The 20925-nt window shown below is 38.6% G+C and overlaps 1 protein-coding gene across 1 annotated transcript in view; it reads right to left on the reverse strand.

Moving 5' to 3' along the window:
* Positions 1-574: 574 nt before the first annotated feature.
* The window catches only part of LOC110041480 (BOS complex subunit NOMO3-like), a 21239-nt gene continuing 888 nt past the window's right edge, over positions 575-20925 (reverse strand). The window contains exons 2-38 of the mRNA XM_089293682.1: positions 20507-20596; positions 19783-19828; positions 19545-19645; positions 19025-19088; positions 18875-18914; positions 18246-18318; positions 17694-17771; positions 17238-17312; positions 16661-16807; positions 16380-16469; positions 15639-15692; positions 14949-15062; positions 14257-14342; positions 13468-13522; positions 12959-13084; positions 12417-12558; positions 11702-11775; positions 11529-11580; positions 11118-11254; positions 10852-10936; positions 10239-10302; positions 9587-9685; positions 8881-9021; positions 8221-8300; positions 7612-7774; positions 7474-7510; positions 6610-6699; positions 5550-5663; positions 5406-5468; positions 4956-5020; positions 4406-4463; positions 4212-4295; positions 3678-3764; positions 3089-3199; positions 1970-2191; positions 1553-1645; positions 575-1464 (exon numbers count right to left, since the gene is read on the reverse strand). Of these exons, the coding sequence (XP_089149808.1) occupies positions 1342-1464; positions 1553-1645; positions 1970-2191; positions 3089-3199; positions 3678-3764; positions 4212-4295; positions 4406-4463; positions 4956-5020; positions 5406-5468; positions 5550-5663; positions 6610-6699; positions 7474-7510; positions 7612-7774; positions 8221-8300; positions 8881-9021; positions 9587-9685; positions 10239-10302; positions 10852-10936; positions 11118-11254; positions 11529-11580; positions 11702-11775; positions 12417-12558; positions 12959-13084; positions 13468-13522; positions 14257-14342; positions 14949-15062; positions 15639-15692; positions 16380-16469; positions 16661-16807; positions 17238-17312; positions 17694-17771; positions 18246-18318; positions 18875-18914; positions 19025-19088; positions 19545-19645; positions 19783-19828; positions 20507-20596 (3423 nt within the window). The 3' untranslated portion in view covers positions 575-1341. The remainder of the gene's footprint in view (positions 1465-1552; positions 1646-1969; positions 2192-3088; positions 3200-3677; positions 3765-4211; positions 4296-4405; positions 4464-4955; positions 5021-5405; positions 5469-5549; positions 5664-6609; positions 6700-7473; positions 7511-7611; positions 7775-8220; positions 8301-8880; positions 9022-9586; positions 9686-10238; positions 10303-10851; positions 10937-11117; positions 11255-11528; positions 11581-11701; positions 11776-12416; positions 12559-12958; positions 13085-13467; positions 13523-14256; positions 14343-14948; positions 15063-15638; positions 15693-16379; positions 16470-16660; positions 16808-17237; positions 17313-17693; positions 17772-18245; positions 18319-18874; positions 18915-19024; positions 19089-19544; positions 19646-19782; positions 19829-20506; positions 20597-20925) is intronic.

A 20925-nucleotide genomic window follows, 5' to 3' on the forward strand; every position in this document is an offset into this window, starting at 1 on the left:
GTTAATGACATTTTGAAAATGCAAGAGTCGACAAGAGTGTGTATCCCATTTTAATAGAGCCAAGATTTCTCACTGGAGACGGCATTGAATTTTCACGAAAATGGATTCTAAAATTCCAAAAACCATATCAGATTGTCAAAGTGAAAAAATATGACATCTTTTGCTTCTTTAAGCTTTTAATTTGGCGCCAAAAATCGGTCGCACGCCTCCAGCAACGCACTCGTCGAGTGTTGCCATTTTGGATAATAGTTGTTGTTTTGAACAAAATATGTTGTTCCTCGTCAAATCAAACCCAGAATTCTCGAGTAAAGTATTAGGTGGGGCCAAAGCAACTTTAGCATTGTCTTTAATTTTGTTGCCTGTGAAGAAAAAGACTATTATCGACTTTTTAAGGATCTGACAAATGTTCAAGAACTTTGCAAGTTCTGTACGAGCCACCTTCGCCGGCAGTAGTATTCCAGTGGCGACTGTGGCGATGGGTTAGTTAGGGGTACGGTGCAAACAGGATTAGCGCGAAGAAAAAGCAAAAGGTAAATGTAAAGGTAAATGTGAGGGGTTTGGAGACAGGGGGTGATTCTTCGTTTATATATTCTTTTAATTTTTTTTTTTTCACTCGCAGGTTACTACTTCATAGTTGCCACAGACATCACTTTTCAAAATTTCCTGCCTTTTCCCTGGACAAATAGACTCAAAATGTCAAATATAGGGGTTTGGAGACAGGGGGGGATTCTTCGTTTATATATTCTTTTAATTTTTTTTTTTTTTCACTCGCAGGTTACTACTTCATAGTTGCCACAGACATCACTTTTCAAAATTTCCTGCCTTTTCCCTGAACAAATAGACTCAAAATGTCAAATATAGTGGCGGCTCCTAACCTGACGTTCCCCCTTCCTCAAAGTATTTTCATCCCCCCCCCCCCCCCCCCTTTCCTCTCCCTGACCATTTCCTGACCTCTGACAACCGTGTATTTTCCAACTAACCGAAGGCCTGGAACAGGTTTACGATTACAACCTCGAGAGAAAACCTTTTAATATCATCATTGGCCTTTTCCGCCTCGGACCACGTGACCCGAAAACAATTGACCGAGGCGAAATATCGAGGCCTAGTAACTAGGCAACATCGCAGGCGCGGTAGCTTGACATAAGACCACTGGCGAGCTCAATTGGAAAGCAAGAAAGCTTTTTCCCAAGCTAGACCGAGTAAAATAAGAGACAGGAGTAACTTTTAAATTCAAAATTCTATCCAAGTGGAGTTTGTAACACGGATGTCTCTAGTGAAGTTACTTTGATATTATTAATTAAACACAGCGAATTGTAAAAATTCCTAAATCTCAAAGCTTTGTTATCTTCGTCGTATTTCTTTTGGTTTCTTCTTGTTCTTGAAAGGGTCCTCCATCTGAGCTTGCAGTTGGTCAGCAGACACACCTTGTAGGAGTTGAGGTACTTGTTGAAGAAATGGAATAACCTGAAATGGAACGAAACCACTCAGTTGGACATGAACTCACCCTAAAAACGCCATAGACCCAATTTGTACATTCAAAGTTTAACAATACCTTGTTGTGGTTCACAGCTAAGAGAATTAGAAGAACCAACAGAGGTAAGGTAAGGAACGAGCCTTGACTTGGTTCTGGTTCAGCTTTACGTGGCTGAGGAAATAACAACAAGAGATTCTCTTTCAGTTCATTATGTAAGAGACCACATGTGCGAAGTTCTAAGATTGAAGGGATAAGTGTGATGATGAATGATGCAAGACTGAGGAAGATGGCGAGCTCGAAAGTTACCTGAAATCTGAACCCTTTTCAGATGAATGCAGTGGTTAACATGTAAATTAGTTATATTGTAAGGAGAGCAGAGGAGAGGCGAGGCAAGACGAAGGAGGGGAGGGGATGGTAGGAGAGGGGAGAGGAGGAGTGGGGAGGGGAGGGGGAGATAAGGGGGGAGGGGAGGAGTCTGCAAAATACAGAGCTCACCTGTGGTTCAAATTTAAACGTGACATGAGCCCGCACTCCAGTGGCAGTGACAGTAGATTCAGGTCGAATGTAATTATAATTCAAGGTAGAGAGAGAAGAGTCCAAACGAACAATGTACACGAGTCCGTCATTTGGCACGGAAGGAAACTGGAAGTAACTGGCGACGCTGACGGGCGTGGTAAACACCGGCGTGTCGGGATTGTTTTCTGGCGACAGCGTAACCTAATGAGAAGAAAAAAAAAAAATTCAACATTGCATTAATTCCTTTACTCTCTAGTCTCCTTTTGACGTCGTGTAGACACGCTACTGAGTAGTCACGCTGTTGGATAGTCGCGCTGTTGGGTAGCTACGCTGTTGAGTAGTCACGCTGTTGGGTAGTCACGCTGTTGAGTAGCCACGCTACTGAGAATTCACGCTGTTGGGTAGTCACCCTATTGAGAAGTCACGCTGTTGGGAGTCACGCTACTGAGAAGTGATGCTCCTCAGCAACGTTTCGTGACCACCAAATGGCGGCTTCAAAGGAGACTATTCATTTCCAAGCGAAATTCTTTTTCTCTTTAGCGGAAGTTTAGCAACTCTCGCAAGCTTGCGACTCGATTTGTCATCATAGCGTAGCAGCTGTTAGAGGCTAGAGGCATTGTTTCTGTTGAATGCTCTACAGTTATGTCAGTATCGAGCAATTCATCGACATCGTGAGAGGTACTAAAGGTAAAGTCTGCATACGAGCCAAGTGGCTCATCAGGCCGGAGCTTATTCCGCCTTCTGTAGCATGAAGCGACTAGGAGTATTTCTACTCCCCCCTGGTTGGGATGCTAGTCCATCGAAGGGTTACCCCCAGCTTTACGTTCGCCGGTACCCATTTATACACCTGGGCAGAGAGAGGTACTGTGAGAGTAAAGTGTCTTTCCCAAGAACACAACGCAATGTCCCCGGCCAGGGCTTGAACCCGGACCGCTCGATCCGGAGACGAGCGCCCTAACCATGAGAGAGGTACTTTCTGACCCCTATTTAGAAGATATTTGTCGTGTTCTGATGGACATCCGCGAATCTGGTAGCGTGATTTGGCTGCTAAAACTGAAAGCACTGATAACTTTTGGAATGATCTGTGAGTAGCCTTACCTTAAGAGATGAAATAAACTGGCTGTCAGTCACAACATTGCCTGTAATTTCAAATTGATTAACATGGCGGAAAGCGATCATGTTTACATTCTGAAGGTCAGAGCCAGAAACCTGGAATGAAAGGAGAGCAATTCGACAGTTAGACAGTGTCCCCTGTTGTCACACATGCTCAAGTTTAAAAGTATATCAAAATTAAAGAGACGGTGGCTCTACGGCGTCAGTATTAGGTACTCATTTGAAAAGTCACACACATAAGGTTTCATCTGGAGTCAAAATCATGTTACATATCAAATTAAAGAAAACAAAAAGAAAGTAGCGCTCAGTAGCTTTCAATTGCATGTTCTGACACACGGGTTTCATCTAAAGATATGAAAAACTTAAAAAACCATGATATACAGAAAAAATAAACAGTACCACATGAAAGTACTGCTCAATAGCTTTCTCTTGAATGGTCACTTTTTATAGCCACTTAGTACAGCACTGAATAAACAGTTAGAAAACTTAGCGTATAGTCAGCGGTTTGGATCTCACGCTCGGTCAAGAAACCATATTAAAGTTATTGAACATCATTCATTGAGAGCCATTTTACCTGTATGTCGATAAACGAAGGCGAGGCTCGCTCAATGTGTGGATTACTATCCCCAGTCTTCACTCGAACTCTATACATGCACCCGGGCTGAAAGAAACAGTGGACAGCCATGAACAACGCAAGCAACAGGTAACACTTCCTTACAGATTGAGTCATACAGCAGGTTTTTTTTTTTTTTTTTTTTTTTTTTTTTTTTTTAAATAAAACTAAATTTACACTTAATAACCCATCTGGTCTGTCACGAAAAAATGGCAGTAACGCAACAGATCAATGAGAAATTTTAAGTAAGAAATTTGCCAGTCGCAGAACGAGCGGGAAACATACCGACGACAGTAAACGCGGGGAAACATTGAACTGCTGCTAAGGGCGGGAAAACGTAGGTATGTCTGGTGTTTGTCTCGCCTCTGACTGGTTAAAAGCATAACACGTTTTCCCTGACTGGTTGTCCGAGTATCGAGTACAGCAAAATATAAAACCAGAGACGGATGACTGATTTGCTATGAACCTAACGTAACAGATATTTTTTTAACAAACCTGAAGTCCACGCAAACGATATTGACCCTCTTGATCAGAAACTGTTTCTTCTTGAAAAGATTCGCAGCTATCGAGGCCGACAGCCTGTAAATGGAACCAAAGCACATAAGAAGAAGCCTTACAGACATAGAAACAGAAAGGCACAAATAAACTTGAATACAACACCTGTTATTTCGGAGCACATAAATACCAACCTCGATAGCTATTCCTTTTTCTGGCTCCCCATTTAGGGATGATATTTGACCGAAACAACTGCAAAGAAAGAACATGATCTCTCCTTACAAACATTACGACCACGCTAATAAATCAAGTTAACAACCAATGACAAATATCTTATCATTTGGTACAGTTTGCTTCTATCTTCAAAAGTTCCACTTCCATTGAGTCTCATAACCAGTTAATATATATTTGAGGGTACTATCTTCGTCGTAACTTTCGGTGTGTATCTACTTTAGGGATTTGCTAACGACCGTGAAACTTTTGTGGTTAGTTTCGGAACTTTAAAATTTTACGGTAGACTATTAATCTGGGCTTTTCTTTATTTTCTGAAAATTCTGTACCTCATTTAAGAAACAAAACGATGAATTTGCTCCCCTTAAAATGAACATTACTGACTTGGGGTTTTCAGTTAGTTTTGAGTCTACTACAACACACGCCCACACAAGCACATCGGACTGACCATGATAGACAACAAACCAGGTCAATTGTGTGATACTACAAAGTCTGACACGAGCGTTAGTTTACCTGAACGCAACTCTTTTGCCTTTGACATGTATCATCACAGTCGCACCTTCACCAACGTCTATCATCTGTTAACAGATCAAAACAGTGCACAAGAATTAGGCACTAAACAAGTGAACAGTTCAGGAGGGAGACGACAAAACAGTGGACACATCCCCTCCAGCTTGATCATTACTGGCGCTTAACTCGCTTAGCTTACCGACTGTAAGTATTGCTAGATATTTCCTCTCCCCTAGAAGGGATGCTAGTCCATCACAGCTCCCCCCCCCCCCCCCCACCGTCCTACCTCGCCTAGCATATCTATTTAAAATTCTGTTTGAGAAACGCACTGAAGGGATAAAGTATCTTGCCCAAGGGCACAACAGTATTGACCTAAGTAGGTTCTGTGGTAGAGCTGAAATTACTTACAAATAAGTGACCTAACCCTTTTATGAATTAAACAGCGCTACAGACCTGAGAAGCGGGTGTGAAGGTGTACTCTTTTAACATCGGACGAAAAAAGTACTGTCCTGGACCCTACAAAACAAACAGACCATTGTGTTAATATCTGCTCAGTAGCTCTTGTGCGTGCAAAGCGCTCATGAAGTCACGACTTACCAAGTTAGCAAACACCATAGTACCATTATCAAGAGTCAGGTTATTGCTACGGAACTGACCCGCGCTCAGCGACAACAGAACTGCAGATAACGGCTGATCATTGTCATCAGACACCTGTTAACAACAAGAAGAAAAATTGAAATTTTTCTTTCGTGGTTTAGATGACAGAGCAAACGTACATGTCCTCAAACAATGTTTCTCAGGAAATTGCTTAGTTCAGGACCCGTCCACACTACACAGAGGGAATTTGAAAACGGAGCTTTATTTCTCCAGTTAGGCATTCCGTCCACACTAATCCGTCACGGAAACGGAGCTTTACGAAAACGCTCTCCACATCGGAGGAGTTTGAAAACGCCGGCTTTCCGTTTTAGTGTGGACGCAAAAACATTTTGAAAACGAAGCTTTTCGTAAACGATGAAGTTACGATCACGGTATTCCCCCGCCCGAGTTTTACTCAAACACAAATGATAAATGACCGGTGATTGTTGCGTTTTCAAATTCCTCCGGCGTAGGGTGGAAGGGGCCATTGAGGTAATTTTTGAGAAGACACCGCTTCTTTTCTCTTTGTACGGGAAGTAGGGAGCATTAAAAATGGGAAGAGAATGTACGTCTAAGTTTCGCGTGATAACTATTTCCCCTCGCTTTTTTGTCCCTTCTGCCTTGAAGAATTATCTGCTTTATAGCAACTAATTAAACGTTTTACATTTTCCTTTTTAATCAATAAATTTAATGACTGTGCTAAGTTGTCTAAGTCTCAGGTCAGGTCGATATCAATTAACTGGCCTCGTTGTGAGATCATCGTTTGTCCCGAACGCGATCTTCATGTTGAGATTTCCGTCTTTTTCAGACGGAAAGAAAGTGTTGACGATCCAGATAAAATCAGTCGAATTTCATCGAGACCAAAGTCCAGTTTCTCAATAATATAATATTTTCTGCCAACCTTTTAACCACCCGAAACCCAATTAACAAACTTCTCCGGTAAGCGTACATTTGGATACGGTCCAAAGACATTCACCCACGTGACATTTGACTATTTTCACTCAATGCTCATTCTTCTTACCACAATGTCAATTTGTCCAAGTTTCAATGCTTGAAAATCTCCCTTCCTGCCAGCCACAGGGCTGAGTATAAAACCTTGTTTGCTTGCAGCCTGAGAAGGGGGTCAACAGAATGAGATAAAACATTACATCACCAGAAACCGCATAACACATGCAACTGTGAACGATAAAAAAATTAGGCTTTTAATTTTCAAAAGTGCTTTGAATAAATTCGTTTTTCTTAGCTTGCGATCTTTGAGACTAGAGCAAGCGTAAAACATTTTTTATTACTCGTGTGTACTCTAAAACAATGCCTTACGTACATTGGTGCATTGGTGCAGGATTGTGTGGATTATTAGAGATCAACCAGTAGTACAGACGGTAAAATATCGTACGGCCGTTTTTAGGTTCTTCACTCTACAGATGTCGTTAGGTCAAATTCGCCTTGTATACTATTTATGATTCATACCACTGATTTTCTAGGTGTTAGTATGGCTCCATTCCTATCAAGGATCGTATTTAGGGGACAATTTTCTTTTTAGTCCAAGGTTTCAGCGTCATCAACAATCAAGCAAAGAATTGAATGATGTCTTTATCTTCGTTGGTGCATACATATTACATGTAAACAAGACATATATTGCCTTTAATCTCAGCTTTTAGAGTGAAATACCGTCTCAAGGGGTCAATGATCTTGGAGTGGAGGGAACAATCGATAGTGACGACATATATTATTGAATGGCGTTGCGTCTTAGAGGTGAGGGATTAGATAGATTTGTATTCTCTGACACCTTCTTAGCTCTAGACGGTTTTTTTTAATTAAAGTAATTCGAGTTCAGTTTATTTGTCACAACCGTGCGGTTGATAATCGTTCATTACACAACACTTACCAGGAAGTATTCAATTCCTCCATGAAGGGGGCCCACCCTGACACACACAAAAAATGACACCAATGTCAGCAAACATGAGATTTCTGTCCAATTTCGTAATCATACTCATATTCATATTCAAAATACAAGCAAACAAACCGGTATTTTCCATTACTGTCTGTTTGGACTGTGATGTCAGCAATGGGCTTGTCACCGCCTGGTGAAATGACAATCTGGACGCCGCTCAAAGGAGGAGCAACTTGACCCTCGATGAAGACACCTTTCCGCCCTTCAAATTCAGCCCAACCTGCTGGACAGTCATCTGAGGAAGTAGAAAAATCGTATTCCTCGTTTGCAAGTGTGCTGGCGGGATTAAGCACGCGAGTGGTTTGTTTCGGCTGCAGAGTCGCGAGAGAATTTTCACCTTCGCCTCTGGAACAAAGTACTTGCGCGCAAAATACCATTAGCTAGGTAGACTAACAGAAGGTAAACATGCCTTGTTTTTCTCGAGAATCGCACTGACAAAACCAGTTAGTATGGAATATACTGCTCGCAAGAAACCGACGTAACTAAAGTTTCAAAGAAAACAGTGCCGCAATTCGTCTTTTAAGTCGATGGAACAAAGATAACATCACAAAGTTTGATCGCTTTCCAGTGTCTTGCCGGAAGAATACAACACAAAGTCCCTTGCTAGATCAAGAAGAGACTGATGGATCTGACGCTCCTTTCATTATTTAAACAGTTTTAATTGCAAAGTGGTTCTCGTACCTGAAATGGTGACAACTCTGCTTGCAGGGTAAAACAGCAACTCTGATGAAGCTGGAGTAACTTCAAATTCCTCACCACGCCTAAACACAAGAGACTCTCTTAGGGCGTTTACATACAATTCAACAATAACTATCAAGAAGAGGCATAATTAGTGTGAGATATAGACAAATCAAAAATATCTGTAAACTAATTGAAGAAAAGCCCGTAACGGTAAGTAGAGGAAAACAAAGTAAAGCTTTGTTGGAGCGCTGTGACCCGGAAGTCAGGCGTTTAACTCTGAAGGGGGCGGCCACTTTTACAGTCCGAAATTCCACCCCACCCCTCTACCCAAGATGGAATGCTAGTCCATTACAGACGGGACAAGACGAGATAAGGCGAGAATAGACGGGACGGGATGTGACGGGATGGGACGGGATGGGGCGGGATGGGACGGGATGGGAGGTAACCTTTCAGCCCGGCATTTTGACGGGATTTCCCCCCAAATTTGCCAGTAATACACCCGGGTGGAGAGATGCACTGTGAGAGTAAAGCAACTTGCTCAAGAACAACATACAACTGAAAACCGGAGGCAAACAGACTAAGCGTCTATAACACTACTGTACTTCCAACTGAATTGCGAATGTAACCAAAGATTTCAACAAAATAATTTTATACATTTACCTTCCCCAGTGTGAAAAGTTGTATAAAAGCTCGTGTTTCTGTTCCTCGGGCTTAATGCTATTTAAATCCCCTGCCTCTTTCTCTTCCTTTGATTCCAGTTTTAGTGGTCCAATGCTTGTGACCTCCTTGGATTTCAGAGATCTTGTAATTAAGAAACAGTAAGCAGGTCAATTCTGTCACACAGAGCAGTTTTCACTCAAGTATCGAAAGTAATTTGACCTTTTCTCGCGCGTCTTTAATTTCGCATTTGTTTTTCAGCTATCGCGAAAATTAAGCACCGAAAAGTAGTAACAATGGGCGCTTTCAATTCGATAAAAAATCCCGAGTTGAATTTTCGAAATTCCCAGTGACGAATGGAACAAGATTTTCCGAAATTTCCGGTAAAGAGGACAACCTTGCGAGGTATTCCGGAATTTTCGGAAATTTGCGTTCCATTTAAATTTCCTCCCGTAATTTCCCAAGTTTTCGGTTGAATGGTTCGCTTTTCGCAAATTGGACAATTTCCGGATGTTCTGTAAACTTTCCCAGGAATTATCCGTATCATTTGTCCCCATTTCGAAATTCTTGGAATTTTTGGTTGCTACATAACACAACGAAAACCAATGGCCAGGCTTTAAATACACTCCTTTGATCTAGACTTTGATTCGCTAATTAACTATCAAGCTTACTGTATCACACTGTACGTACAGTGTTTAAAAAGGCTCACCTGATTTGTACTGTGATATCACTTGTGTGTTGCAGGGTTTTGATTGTTCCAGAGAGCAAATGCTTGACAGCAGTTAATGTAAGCACGGAGGGGGCAGAGCTGAAACAATAATAAACAGTGTGAGCTAGAAATAGTCATGTTATACATGATTTGATTGGTTCACAGACCAGTGCTTTTTAGAGAATTAAGCTGCAGTACAGAAAGGTAACTTGCTTCCTTTTAGTTGTTTTAAAAGTTAAAGGAAAGCTCTTTGAAAACAGAAAACATTTCTTTCGCAATGCTGAAATTGTAGAACCTTCAGCAACATATACCATTAAACGGTTTTAAAAGACGAAATTGAGCTGAAAAACAATTAACAGCAGCAAAATTTAAATCAACTTTTTTGTCTATGCTTGGGTCCACTAATGCTCTGTTTTAGAAAAGGAAATACCCCAAATGAAAAGGATAAAAATTTGCAATATTCCAATCACTGCATCTTCTTTCGAAATTTGTCGCGTGGATGATAAACAGCCGAAAAGTTTAAAAACCAACCACAAATAGAAGGCTAAGTAAAGAGGTTAACAAGATGATATTGAAAACGTTCACGAGGAAACATCTAACGATAAATTTACACACAGTGAGTGGCATACAACAAGTCAAATATAAAACTTACGTGTTGTATTTGAACACTTCTTGTTCAAACTGATGGCAAGAACGAGGCATCAGATTGTAAACTCCTATTGAACAAAAAAAAAAAAACAAAAAAAAATAAGAGTATTCCATCAAGGGTTCTTCCAGAAAACACCAAATTAATAAAAGGTATACAATGTGTACATGTGTCTACGTTTTTACATGGAATGTTTCAAGCAAATGTGTTTTCAATTTAATTGACCTATTTGTTTGATACAAGGCACTGTCTCTGGAAGGTGCTTTTGAAAGAAAAGCGATGAAAGAGCCACAAACGTCTTAACAGGTACATTTTAAACACCCAGGTGTATAAATGGCACCCATCTATGTACTTCTTGGTGAACTGTTGGGGCAACCTGACAGAATGCATGGAGTAGCCTGTGATGGACTAGCATTCCATCCAGGGGGGGGGGGGGGTGGGGTAGCAGTTCTCCTAGTCACTTCAAACAGACACTAGAGTTAAGTGCTGAGAGCTGTGAGCCAGTTGGGCTTAAGCTTTAGGCTGCGAGCAGAGTCTCCTTCGATCTTTGGTACTATGACATGTACATGTGCATTATGCATGACGTTTAAGTGGGACATTGATGTTTTGAATACACTACCTGGTTCCTTCAAGCAAAATGTTTTAGTTCCTTTTGGTAAGTCAAAGGAGTCCACAGTTTCTTTACCAGATTCCAGTGAAAAGAACTATGAAGAAAACAAACTATTACCAAGTGCATCTTTTTGAGTGAGCAAACAAGACAAATTTATACTCAATACCAAATAGTTAAGAAAGAGAAATACTTATTTATGAGTTATTATTCATAATCATTATTATCATAATTAATAATTATCTATTATTAATACATAATTAATATTAAGCACTTACCAATGTGATGTCATGAGACAGGATACATTTTAAAATAAATCCTGACTGCACAAACTGTAGGTCAGTGACATCTGCTTCTGCCACTTCAAACTCCAAAGATGAATTTTCCCAGCACCAAGATTCTTCGAGTACTAATGCTGCAATGAAAATCATCATTCATTATACTTGTCACTTTAAAAACTCTCATTCTGTGGAATGCAAATTGCATGCACAGTAAGGAAGCGCACACACAATTTGTGCAGTTACAGTTGTGTATCCTTAATTCTAGTCATTTTGCTCAACAGCTGCTGTTGTTATGTACATGTACGTCAAAGTTCCCGTTCAGCTCCATCAAATTATATCTACCTTGTATACACTGGTACACGTAGATTCAATTCATCTTTTCACAAATTTAAGACTTGTCAGTAATACCTTTGTATTTTCCAGGAAAAACATCTTTAAACATGAAAGAGGTATCAGTGACCTGTTCAAAATCAACAGAAGAATAATTATGCAAATTCATAATAAAAAAGAAATGAAAAAAAAAATTAATTCAAATAGACTGTATCAGTAAAAATGGTCTATTCAATACAACAGTCAAATACCTGGGCCTCTGCTTTGGGCAGATTTGGGTTTGACAATGATTGAAGTGAAATTGAAACCCCGGTACAGGAACCACCTGTGCAGTAAAAGGAAAGAAAGAGTCGAGAAAATTGCTAACATTTCCCTTCTTTTTTATTTTCTGAATTTAAAAGTCCTTTTTTCTTTTTCCTGATAATTAAGAAAGTCATCCATTTGTCCAGATAAGAGAAATGTTGCTGGGATGAGCCATCTAATTCTCAGATAAGACTTCAAATACATTGTAAGAGTAACATTGTGTATATACTTCCATCTTCAACTGCTTTTGTCCATTAACAGCTGCACATACTCTTGAGACTTACATGTGTACATCTTACTCAGCATCTCCCCTCCACCAGACTACTCAGTGCCTCTGAGTCCTCCTGGACTACGCAGCAACCGAGGCTGTCAATAGGGTCCATGACACTCCTACTACGGCTAAGTATGTCTGATGTACACTTGATATTACAGATGAGCTTACCTGTAGTTGATACAATTCCCTCAAAAGGTTACAAGTTTGTTACAGGTGTGAAGATCAAAGCTACAGGTGACTCAAACCTTAATGACGGCCCTGAACACCTTCCCCCTCCAAAATACTCAGTCTCTCCCCCATAAAATTCTTAGCACTTCCCCATCTGGGTTGATCTACATCTTCCCTTCCCAACACCAATCACAATCTACGTTTTGCTGGCAACAACTTACCAATACATTTTACAGTTCCAGCAACGGTTGCCCTGAACTGTGAGAATGCCATGCCAAGAACAGGACTGTTTGTCACGGTCACTACTTGTTCCTTGGGTGTTAATGCCAAGCCAGCAGAAACTTCTTGCATTGTTATGACAGGCTAGAACATTCAAAGATATAAAACAATCAGTCAGTAAGTAGGCCAAGCAGAAGTCTGTCACATGCAGTGTTGTACATGTAAAAAATATCACTTGTAAAATGTGTCTGTACAAAATTAGTGTCAGACTGGTATTGACAAAGCAGCCAAAAACAATTTGACAACTTTGCAATCACACTCTCTAGCACTACACACCAGAGTATCAAAGTTGAAGAATTGAAAAAAAACAAAACCTTTTAGAACATACTTTTATCATTTTTGCAAAGTAATAAAAACTATACATTTAAATTAGACGCAAGATTGATGTTGTTCAGTACAGGCTTGAGGATCATAAGCCAGAGCAGAACTAACAATGAAAATACTAATATTCAAATACAATTGCATTTACAGTGCAACCTATTACCTGAATGGTATGGACCCCTGGCGGTACTTTGAAGCAAAAGTCACCATTTCCATCCACTGAGGTAGAAATTGATCTCGTTGCAATTGATGCACCTTCTGTTTGTAAAATCATTTTGCGTCCTTTTAACTGTAAAAAGTAATATAAGATTCATTTTGTTACATGTTACAAGGACAATAATTTTATAATGTATGGCAGTATAGAATTTAACCCCTGCCTCCATTGACTACATGTACATTGGAACTCCCTTCCCATCACCAAAACTAATGTCTGTAAAATTTAAGAAATTGATATATTGCTTAATGTGCTAGACCTGCATGCAGATCACAAGTTGTAAACATAAAGGTACATATTTCATGTAGGGGATACGAACATAGCAAAATTAAGGAATTTGCTACATCAGGGACATTATTTACAGCCTTGTGAATTGTTTTTCCACTTCCACAACAAACTATGTAGTAAAGTTAGGGAACGAAACATTTTGATGTAAAATCATCTCCAAAAATACATACCAGACTAACTCCAGGAGGAAACTCATCAAACTTTAAATTTCCACACAGGTGATATCTGGAAATAAGAGAAAAACAAATTAATTACTGTACTGGTAATTCATTGCTGTAAATTCATGCAATCATGTCCATAATAATTATTCAAGTGAACATTCTCAAATTTAATTGATTGGACAGGTTTTTGTGCAAGTGCAAATGGCAGTAGTCAACTCCTATAAGTCAAAAATATATATTTGTAGTGACTAGTTAGGAATATTGCTCATGCAAGTGCCCCCCTCCCTCCCCCAGGATAAGACACTTGCTCATTAAAAGTTACCCCAGGGTAGGGGAAGCTGGTTACCCCCTGTCTCAGGTTGTCCTTATACTCAGTGGTACATCTGGGTGGGGTCATTCTAGGGGGTCAAATTATCCCCCTTGTTTTTTCCTTAGATTGCATTCAATTACCACATAACATCTAACATCCTGTTTCAAATAAGCTGGACCTGACCTTTTGATTTCGCTACACCATTTTTGTCAGGCCAGACCAAGGTATGCTTTCACCAGTTCAAATGACAAATTTATCAGAATGAGGGCATTATCAGAAGACGGGCTGTTGTCTGCTGCCTTATGCTTGGAATTTAAAATCAGCTTAAAATAATGAGCAACATCTTTGTGTGACATTGAATCCTTTAACCCTTTTGCTCTCTGAATTGCATTCATCCAGTCTAAAGTTGTACATTCAAATAACAAAACAATAACTAACATGCAAGGCCACTGTATGAAAGAAAATAAAACACTCCAGTCTCCACTTACGATGTGGGAGTGATCACCGGAAGCCTGGGAGTGTTTGGAGTCACTTGAACTTTCACTGGATTAAAAAAGTAGTGTTCTTTATTTGCCTGTAAAAATGAAAATTTATTTCAATATCATGAACAGTTACTCACTGAATAATCTGAAACATCCCCCCCCCTCCCCCGCAGTTATAAGCCTTACAGCTCAATTTGCATCAGTTCCTGTAGCATAATGAAGCTACATATAGTGGGTGACAAAAGTGATTGAGACACTTAAAGAAAATTACTGCACCCCCCCCCCCCCCTCTTTCCCCCTAATTTGGGGTTTTACAGGTACTGTGGTCTGTGCAGTCTTAGGGTAGAAAAAGCAACATTGTTTGAGAAAGAGGGGAGAAAAATATTTCCAACATGTACTGAAAAAAAAAAAATACAGTGATGTGTTTCAACACTTTTTCCACAAATTAATTGTAGAAGTTTACAGTGTACGCATGCAAAATGTTTGCTGGTGTCCTTATATAATTTTATAGTACTCCTGGATGGATGGGAAACTGTGGGACTGGACATGTCTTTCCCAAGAACTAAATGAAACAAAGTCATGTAGCCCTTGCTTCTCTTCTTAACCTTGTTTCCTACTTTCTGCTTGGAATTTTTTTGTAGTAATGCATTAAAAATGAATAGTTTTCTGTGTTGTTAAAATTTTTGTTGTTTTCCTACCTGAATAGTGTAACCCCCAGCTGTAACATTGTTCAATACATAGACACCTTCTGCAGTTGTAGTTGCCGTGAGGTCTTCACCAGCTGAAATTGTAACGTCTGCAATGCCTTGACCCTTAAACACGAATAGTACATTTAAATTTTATGTGTATTCCATAATTCATGAAATACACTTTATAGCCTTAAGTTAAAGTCTACATTCAAGTCTATGGTTCAATGTGTGTGAACACGTATGTAAGTGAACCATTTGACTGCTGCTTACAAGTACAGTAATACCAGGGCTATCATTAAGGGCCATAACCCATAAACACCTGCTACAGCTGAGTATGCTTGATTTTCCCTTGGTGTTACAGGTGAAATTGCCTGTTGTTGAAAGTATTCACCCACAAAGTAACAAGTTTGCTACAGGTGTGGAGAACAAGGGTACAGGCGACTCAAAACTTAATGACAGCCCCGAATATCCCGATTTTTTGAACTTTTAAGGAAAATGAAAAGTGGTTTGAAAAATCCCTGGTAGTTCATGAAATTGTGGGTAGAATTTCACTTTACGAGTGAGGGAGGGAAGTGGCTTTTGATAAGAGTAATCAAGAGGTTAAAGAAATGGATGGTTTGAGAAATCGGGATTCCACTTTATGTCTTGTATTAGTAACTAGTATGTTAATATAACCCCATGCATTAGACTAAATCTTACCTCTGCTGTAAGAATTTGACCAGTGACTGAAAATCCATGCACTTGAAATGGAGTCTGCAAGGACAAAATACCAATTCTGAGTAAGAGGTTTGTGAAGTTTGCACTGCAACTGCTCCAGCCAAAGTCATCGGACAAAATTCTGAGCACATTGACAAATAAAACTTTGGATGTTCGCAATTTAGATTTCTAACAAAATTATCAATCTGAGCAAGCTGCACACTACAGAAACAATGAATTTGTGACCATTTCTAATGTTTTAATAGGCAAACACTTTTGGCCAACAAAAAAACATGTACAAAACATTTGCTTGGGTGACCTTACTTGGAGTAGTCAAACTGTCTTAAAATGTCAGTTTTCAACAAAATTGCATTAATTAGTACAAGTAACAGGGGTTTCATCAATATTTTCAACAGGAGGGCAACTGGTTTTCACAGGTGGGCAAAAAATTTTGAACTGAACTTCTTTACAGTAAAAAACAAAAACAAAAAAGAAACAGGCAGGCAAAAGTGACCCCACAGCCAGTCAATTTCCGCAGTGACCCAGCACTAAATGAAATCCCTGCAATTTAATAGTAAATATTTTTAATGTTTACTTTTGTTTACTTGCAGCCTGGGTAAATCATTTGGGGCCATAACGAAACAAGTTATTACTATAATTGTTGCTGATAAGTAAAAATATATGGAGTCATGTACATGTGTACATTAAATGGAAATTATACATTAAGTGCTGTTCAGTTCTTACCTTTAACACAACACTTTTGTAATTAACAGAAAAGGTGAGTTTAGAGGGAACCACATCAAATGTAATGAGCTCTCCTTGGTAATATGGAACCTGGAATAATAGAGACATCAACAGCAGTGAAACAAAGAAATACCAGTACATTAACATTTATTTAATAACAACTGAAGCATAACGTTGGAAAAAAAACATCCATATTTATTCTGCATATAACCCTTGAGCTTTGTCCAAAATAGAAAACAACACAATTTCATAACAAATATATGTACACAGTATTTCATTACCAATGTGTACTCTCCACTCGGGACACTTGGAAACACAAACAGCCCATCAACACCTGACTTCATGCGGCACAATGGCGTATCAACTTCAGTTTTCTTTTTAATGATTTCTATCACATCAGCAGGAATCTCTTCACATCCTGGTAAGTTCTGAAATTCAACACAATTTTGCCAATAAGATTGTTTGCACAGATCTTGCTTTTAGACGTCCACACCATCATAAAAGAGACATCACAATTTGGGAAACAAGTACAGCGGAGTGTCAACTTTTTTGATCTCTTGGGGAAACAATATTTAATATTTAGTACGGATTGCATAGATTTTGTTTTTTGCTATGTCACAGTTCACATACCTTGAAAAGATTAGCCTACATTTTTCAAGTTTGCCATTTGTAATCAGTGTCAATCTTCTCCATCTTGAACCTTAAATCCTTACTATCTCTTTGGTGCTTTTTTTATCTCACTAATAAAACTACTATATTTTCAGGTTTCCTTCAATTTAAAGGTAATTTTGTATGTGGCCAAAATAAGTGAAATACCATGACAGAGCTCCTATTATAAGTAATATAAATTCCATCTACCTTCTGACTAACAGATTTAGAGAACAGAAGAAATCCCACATCTTGAATAGGTTCACCATCACTTAACACATGACCCTGAGATAACAAAAAAATAGCATCTATTAAACAAGAATGACTTGAAGGCAAGATAAAGTGAAGAATCTAGTCTCTTTGTCAGAGTCATGTATTGACCAGTGCCAAGTAGCCAATGATTTGCGCACAATGCATACGAATTTGCAGCTTTTCTTTGACAGATTTACATCATTCTACTCGGCTCTACAATAATTATTATTGTACACAAACTTTACATTTCTGTTTTTATATATTAAAATCATTTTACATCAATTGGAAGTACTGATTTATACACCAATTCAAAGCTACTGTAACAGTACATTCTACAAACACTGTGGTACATGTATGATATACTAGCAAAACGTTAAATTACATGTAACAAAAATTTCAAAGTCTTTAACTCACTTTTACATCATAACCAGACACAATCATCTTGTCCATAACATCAACATTACTGGACTCAACCAAAACTTCTATTTCAGCCTAAACAACAAAAATAAATAAATAGATAAACAAATAAATAAACAAATATACAACTAGACCAACCAATATACAGTGCAGTTCACATTCTACATGTACTGAGAACCATCCTGAACTCGTTTGTAAGTGAGTCCCTTTTCACCGGACTTCTCTCCTTGACAACACTTCACATTCATATTCATATTGGGGTATGTTGTTTTTGACCAGATCATTAACTTCTGTTACTTTTTTCACAAAGTAACCAAAGCAGTGAAAAAATTCCCAAGCTCGTACATTTTAATGCACCTTAACATGAATTCAAAATGCACTCTAAAGCATTCTTTCCAAGCAAACTTGGTTTGCGTTTGTCCTCTGATTTTCATACTGGCTGCCAGTTTGGCAAATAATATTTAAGTGGGGGCAGGTGAAAACTGAAATTCACTGGCCCATTGGGGCAGTGGATGTCACTTTTTTTTTCCTACCCTGCTTTTTACTCACATTTTCAAAACTCCATGACGCATGGGAAGCCTTCAGGTTGTATTTGCCAGGCATGACACGAGTAAAACTGAAACTAAATAATTCAACAAGGTGGTATGTAATATCAATACCATCAAATAGAGACACACCTTCTGTCTAAAGATGTTATATAGACAGACAGAAACCTCCCAAGAACAGACACTTATTAATAGTCTCTCTCTGCATAATTATGCATGCACATGTACATTGTAAACGCTACAACATGTACATTATTCATTTAAATCTTCCACTATTACTACAGTGTACATGTATTTTTAGATGTACACATAGAGTAAAAGGTCAAGTATGCATATGAGCCAAGTGGCCCATCAGCCCAGAACCTATCCCGGTTTCTGTAGCATGAAGTGACTAGGAGTATTTCTACTCCCCCCTGGATGGAATGCTAGTCCATAACAGGGTTACCCCCAGCAATAAATTCAAGAGTACAGATTTATACACCTGGGGTACAGTGAGAGTAAAGTGTCTTGCCCAAGAACACAAAACAATGTCCCCAGCCAGGGCTTGAACCCAGACCACTTGGCCAGCCAGAGTTGAGTGCACTAACCAGGAGGCTACAGCACCTCCCACCTTTTAAGATGTAGAGTACTTACAATCCTCCTTCAGCTGTTACTGTCTTCCTTTCTTTGTCACCTAAAAGATGTTTAGTTGGCTCACAGTTAGCACATAATGCTTGAAAGTACTGGGATGTAATTATATGCAAAATACAAGTTGAAATAGACTTTAGTATGTCTGCAACAAACCTGAGGATCCTTGCAGAGAAATCTCTACTCCAGATGGACCAAGTTCTCTCCCTTTACTGATCACCTGTTTTTGTAAAATTAAGAAAACATGTAATACATAATTATATTATAATTATCCAATTACAAATTATTTGTAATGAAAAGTGTAACATTTGATAGCCTTGATATTTTCTCTCCAAGTCACTGAGACAACAAGTCATATGTAATACATAATACTGAAAATTTGCTTATAGAGGTTTTGCACGGCAGCCATGTTGATGGCAGGAACAATAGATTCTTTTTCCTATGGGAAAAAATGTTCTTTCTAATGCAAACCATTTTCATTGTTCCTACCATGCCACATGGCTCCTGTGCAAAACCTCTATCCACACCTACATATCAATCCTTACCATGCATGTCTGAATATAATTCTGCAACACCTTCCCTGAGTTTTATTAAGGAACACATTGAACAATGAAAAGGTTAATTCTGTTGTTATTCATGTACATGTATGTATAATAAAATATGCTTTAAAACCCACCTTTCCAGAGAGTGTGAAGCCTGTGAAAATGAAATTAATGTCTTCTCCTTTACTGCACTTGTCTGTAGTGCCATCTATGTTTAACTCCACACTATTTGGATCTGCAACACAACATACAATCCAATTATGCTTGATTAACGTGTTGGTCCTCTGCAGCAGATGAAAAAGGAGCAATAACAATAACATATTAATAATTATTTTGATGGATCATAAACTTCTACAGTAAAAATGTACGTACCAAAACTCCAACCAACAGGAGGCTCAATCTTAAGTACAAATGTTCCCTGAAAAAAAAAAAACAACAACAACAACAATAAAAAATCACTCCATCACTGCTGAATCAATGGTTGCATATTTCTCTTACACCAGTCATATTCATTTGGCAGACCTCTCAAGAAACAGAAATGTATTTTGCCGAGTTCAAAAGGTCATGTCTAGGGTTTTGAGCCTTTCTGTATGTTTCTCTATTAAGGTTTGTTGATTGTCAATGTGACAATATTAATTTGACACCAGTGAAAAACATAATCATTGTTTGGCTTATTTTTGGGGTTTTGATTTTTAGTTTACATGTTATTGAAAGGTACAGTAATCATGCACAGACTATGACAATATCTCAAAATACTAAATACATACATTATTACCAAAATATTATGGTACAAAAGTTTCATAATAAAACTGGGCATTCAAAATTAAGATCTTCATTGCAAAAGTACTTTTAATACACTGATTCTATACATACACATGCATGTCAAATAAGGTCTTCTTTTTTTAATACAGTCGAACCCCCAATCCACCTATTAAATGGCCACCCCTGTTAGGCAGCCAGAAATCAAAACCCCAATGAGGACTTGCCAATTGTTTTTCACTCTATTAAGTGGCCAACCCCCTTCTAAGCAGCCACATTATTTCCCCAAGGGTGGCCGTTTAATAGGGGTTGAACTGTATGCACATCAGTTACATACCTTGTCATACAATGGAATAAGAAAGTAGCCATTGTTAGGTGCACATTCTGTCTGTGACTTTATGATTCCCTGCTTGGTCAACAGCTTCATCTGTCATTGTCATTGCCGGCAACATTTAAAAGTTAATAATAAATTATTGACCATGAAATAATAAATGAATAGATTTCTAGACATTTGCTTTTTCAAAAATTTATTTTTTATTTTATCTGCTCAATGGCTGATTGCTACTAGTGGTAATTGCCTATGATTGTGGAATCTAGAGATACATGTAAACCATCTTGTTACTAACTTAATCACAATGTATATTCCTGCCAAATAACTATTATTAATTATATAGTTATAAAGAATGGAATATTCACTGATAGAAATGGCATTAATTGAAAACTCAGAAAAAAATCTGAGTTTCAGATGGGATTTGA

The sequence above is a fragment of the Orbicella faveolata genome, unplaced genomic scaffold, assembly GCF_042242905.1.
Source record: "Orbicella faveolata isolate gen_17 unplaced genomic scaffold, um_ofav_v1 contig_25, whole genome shotgun sequence".
NCBI lineage: Eukaryota > Metazoa > Cnidaria > Anthozoa > Scleractinia > Merulinidae > Orbicella > Orbicella faveolata.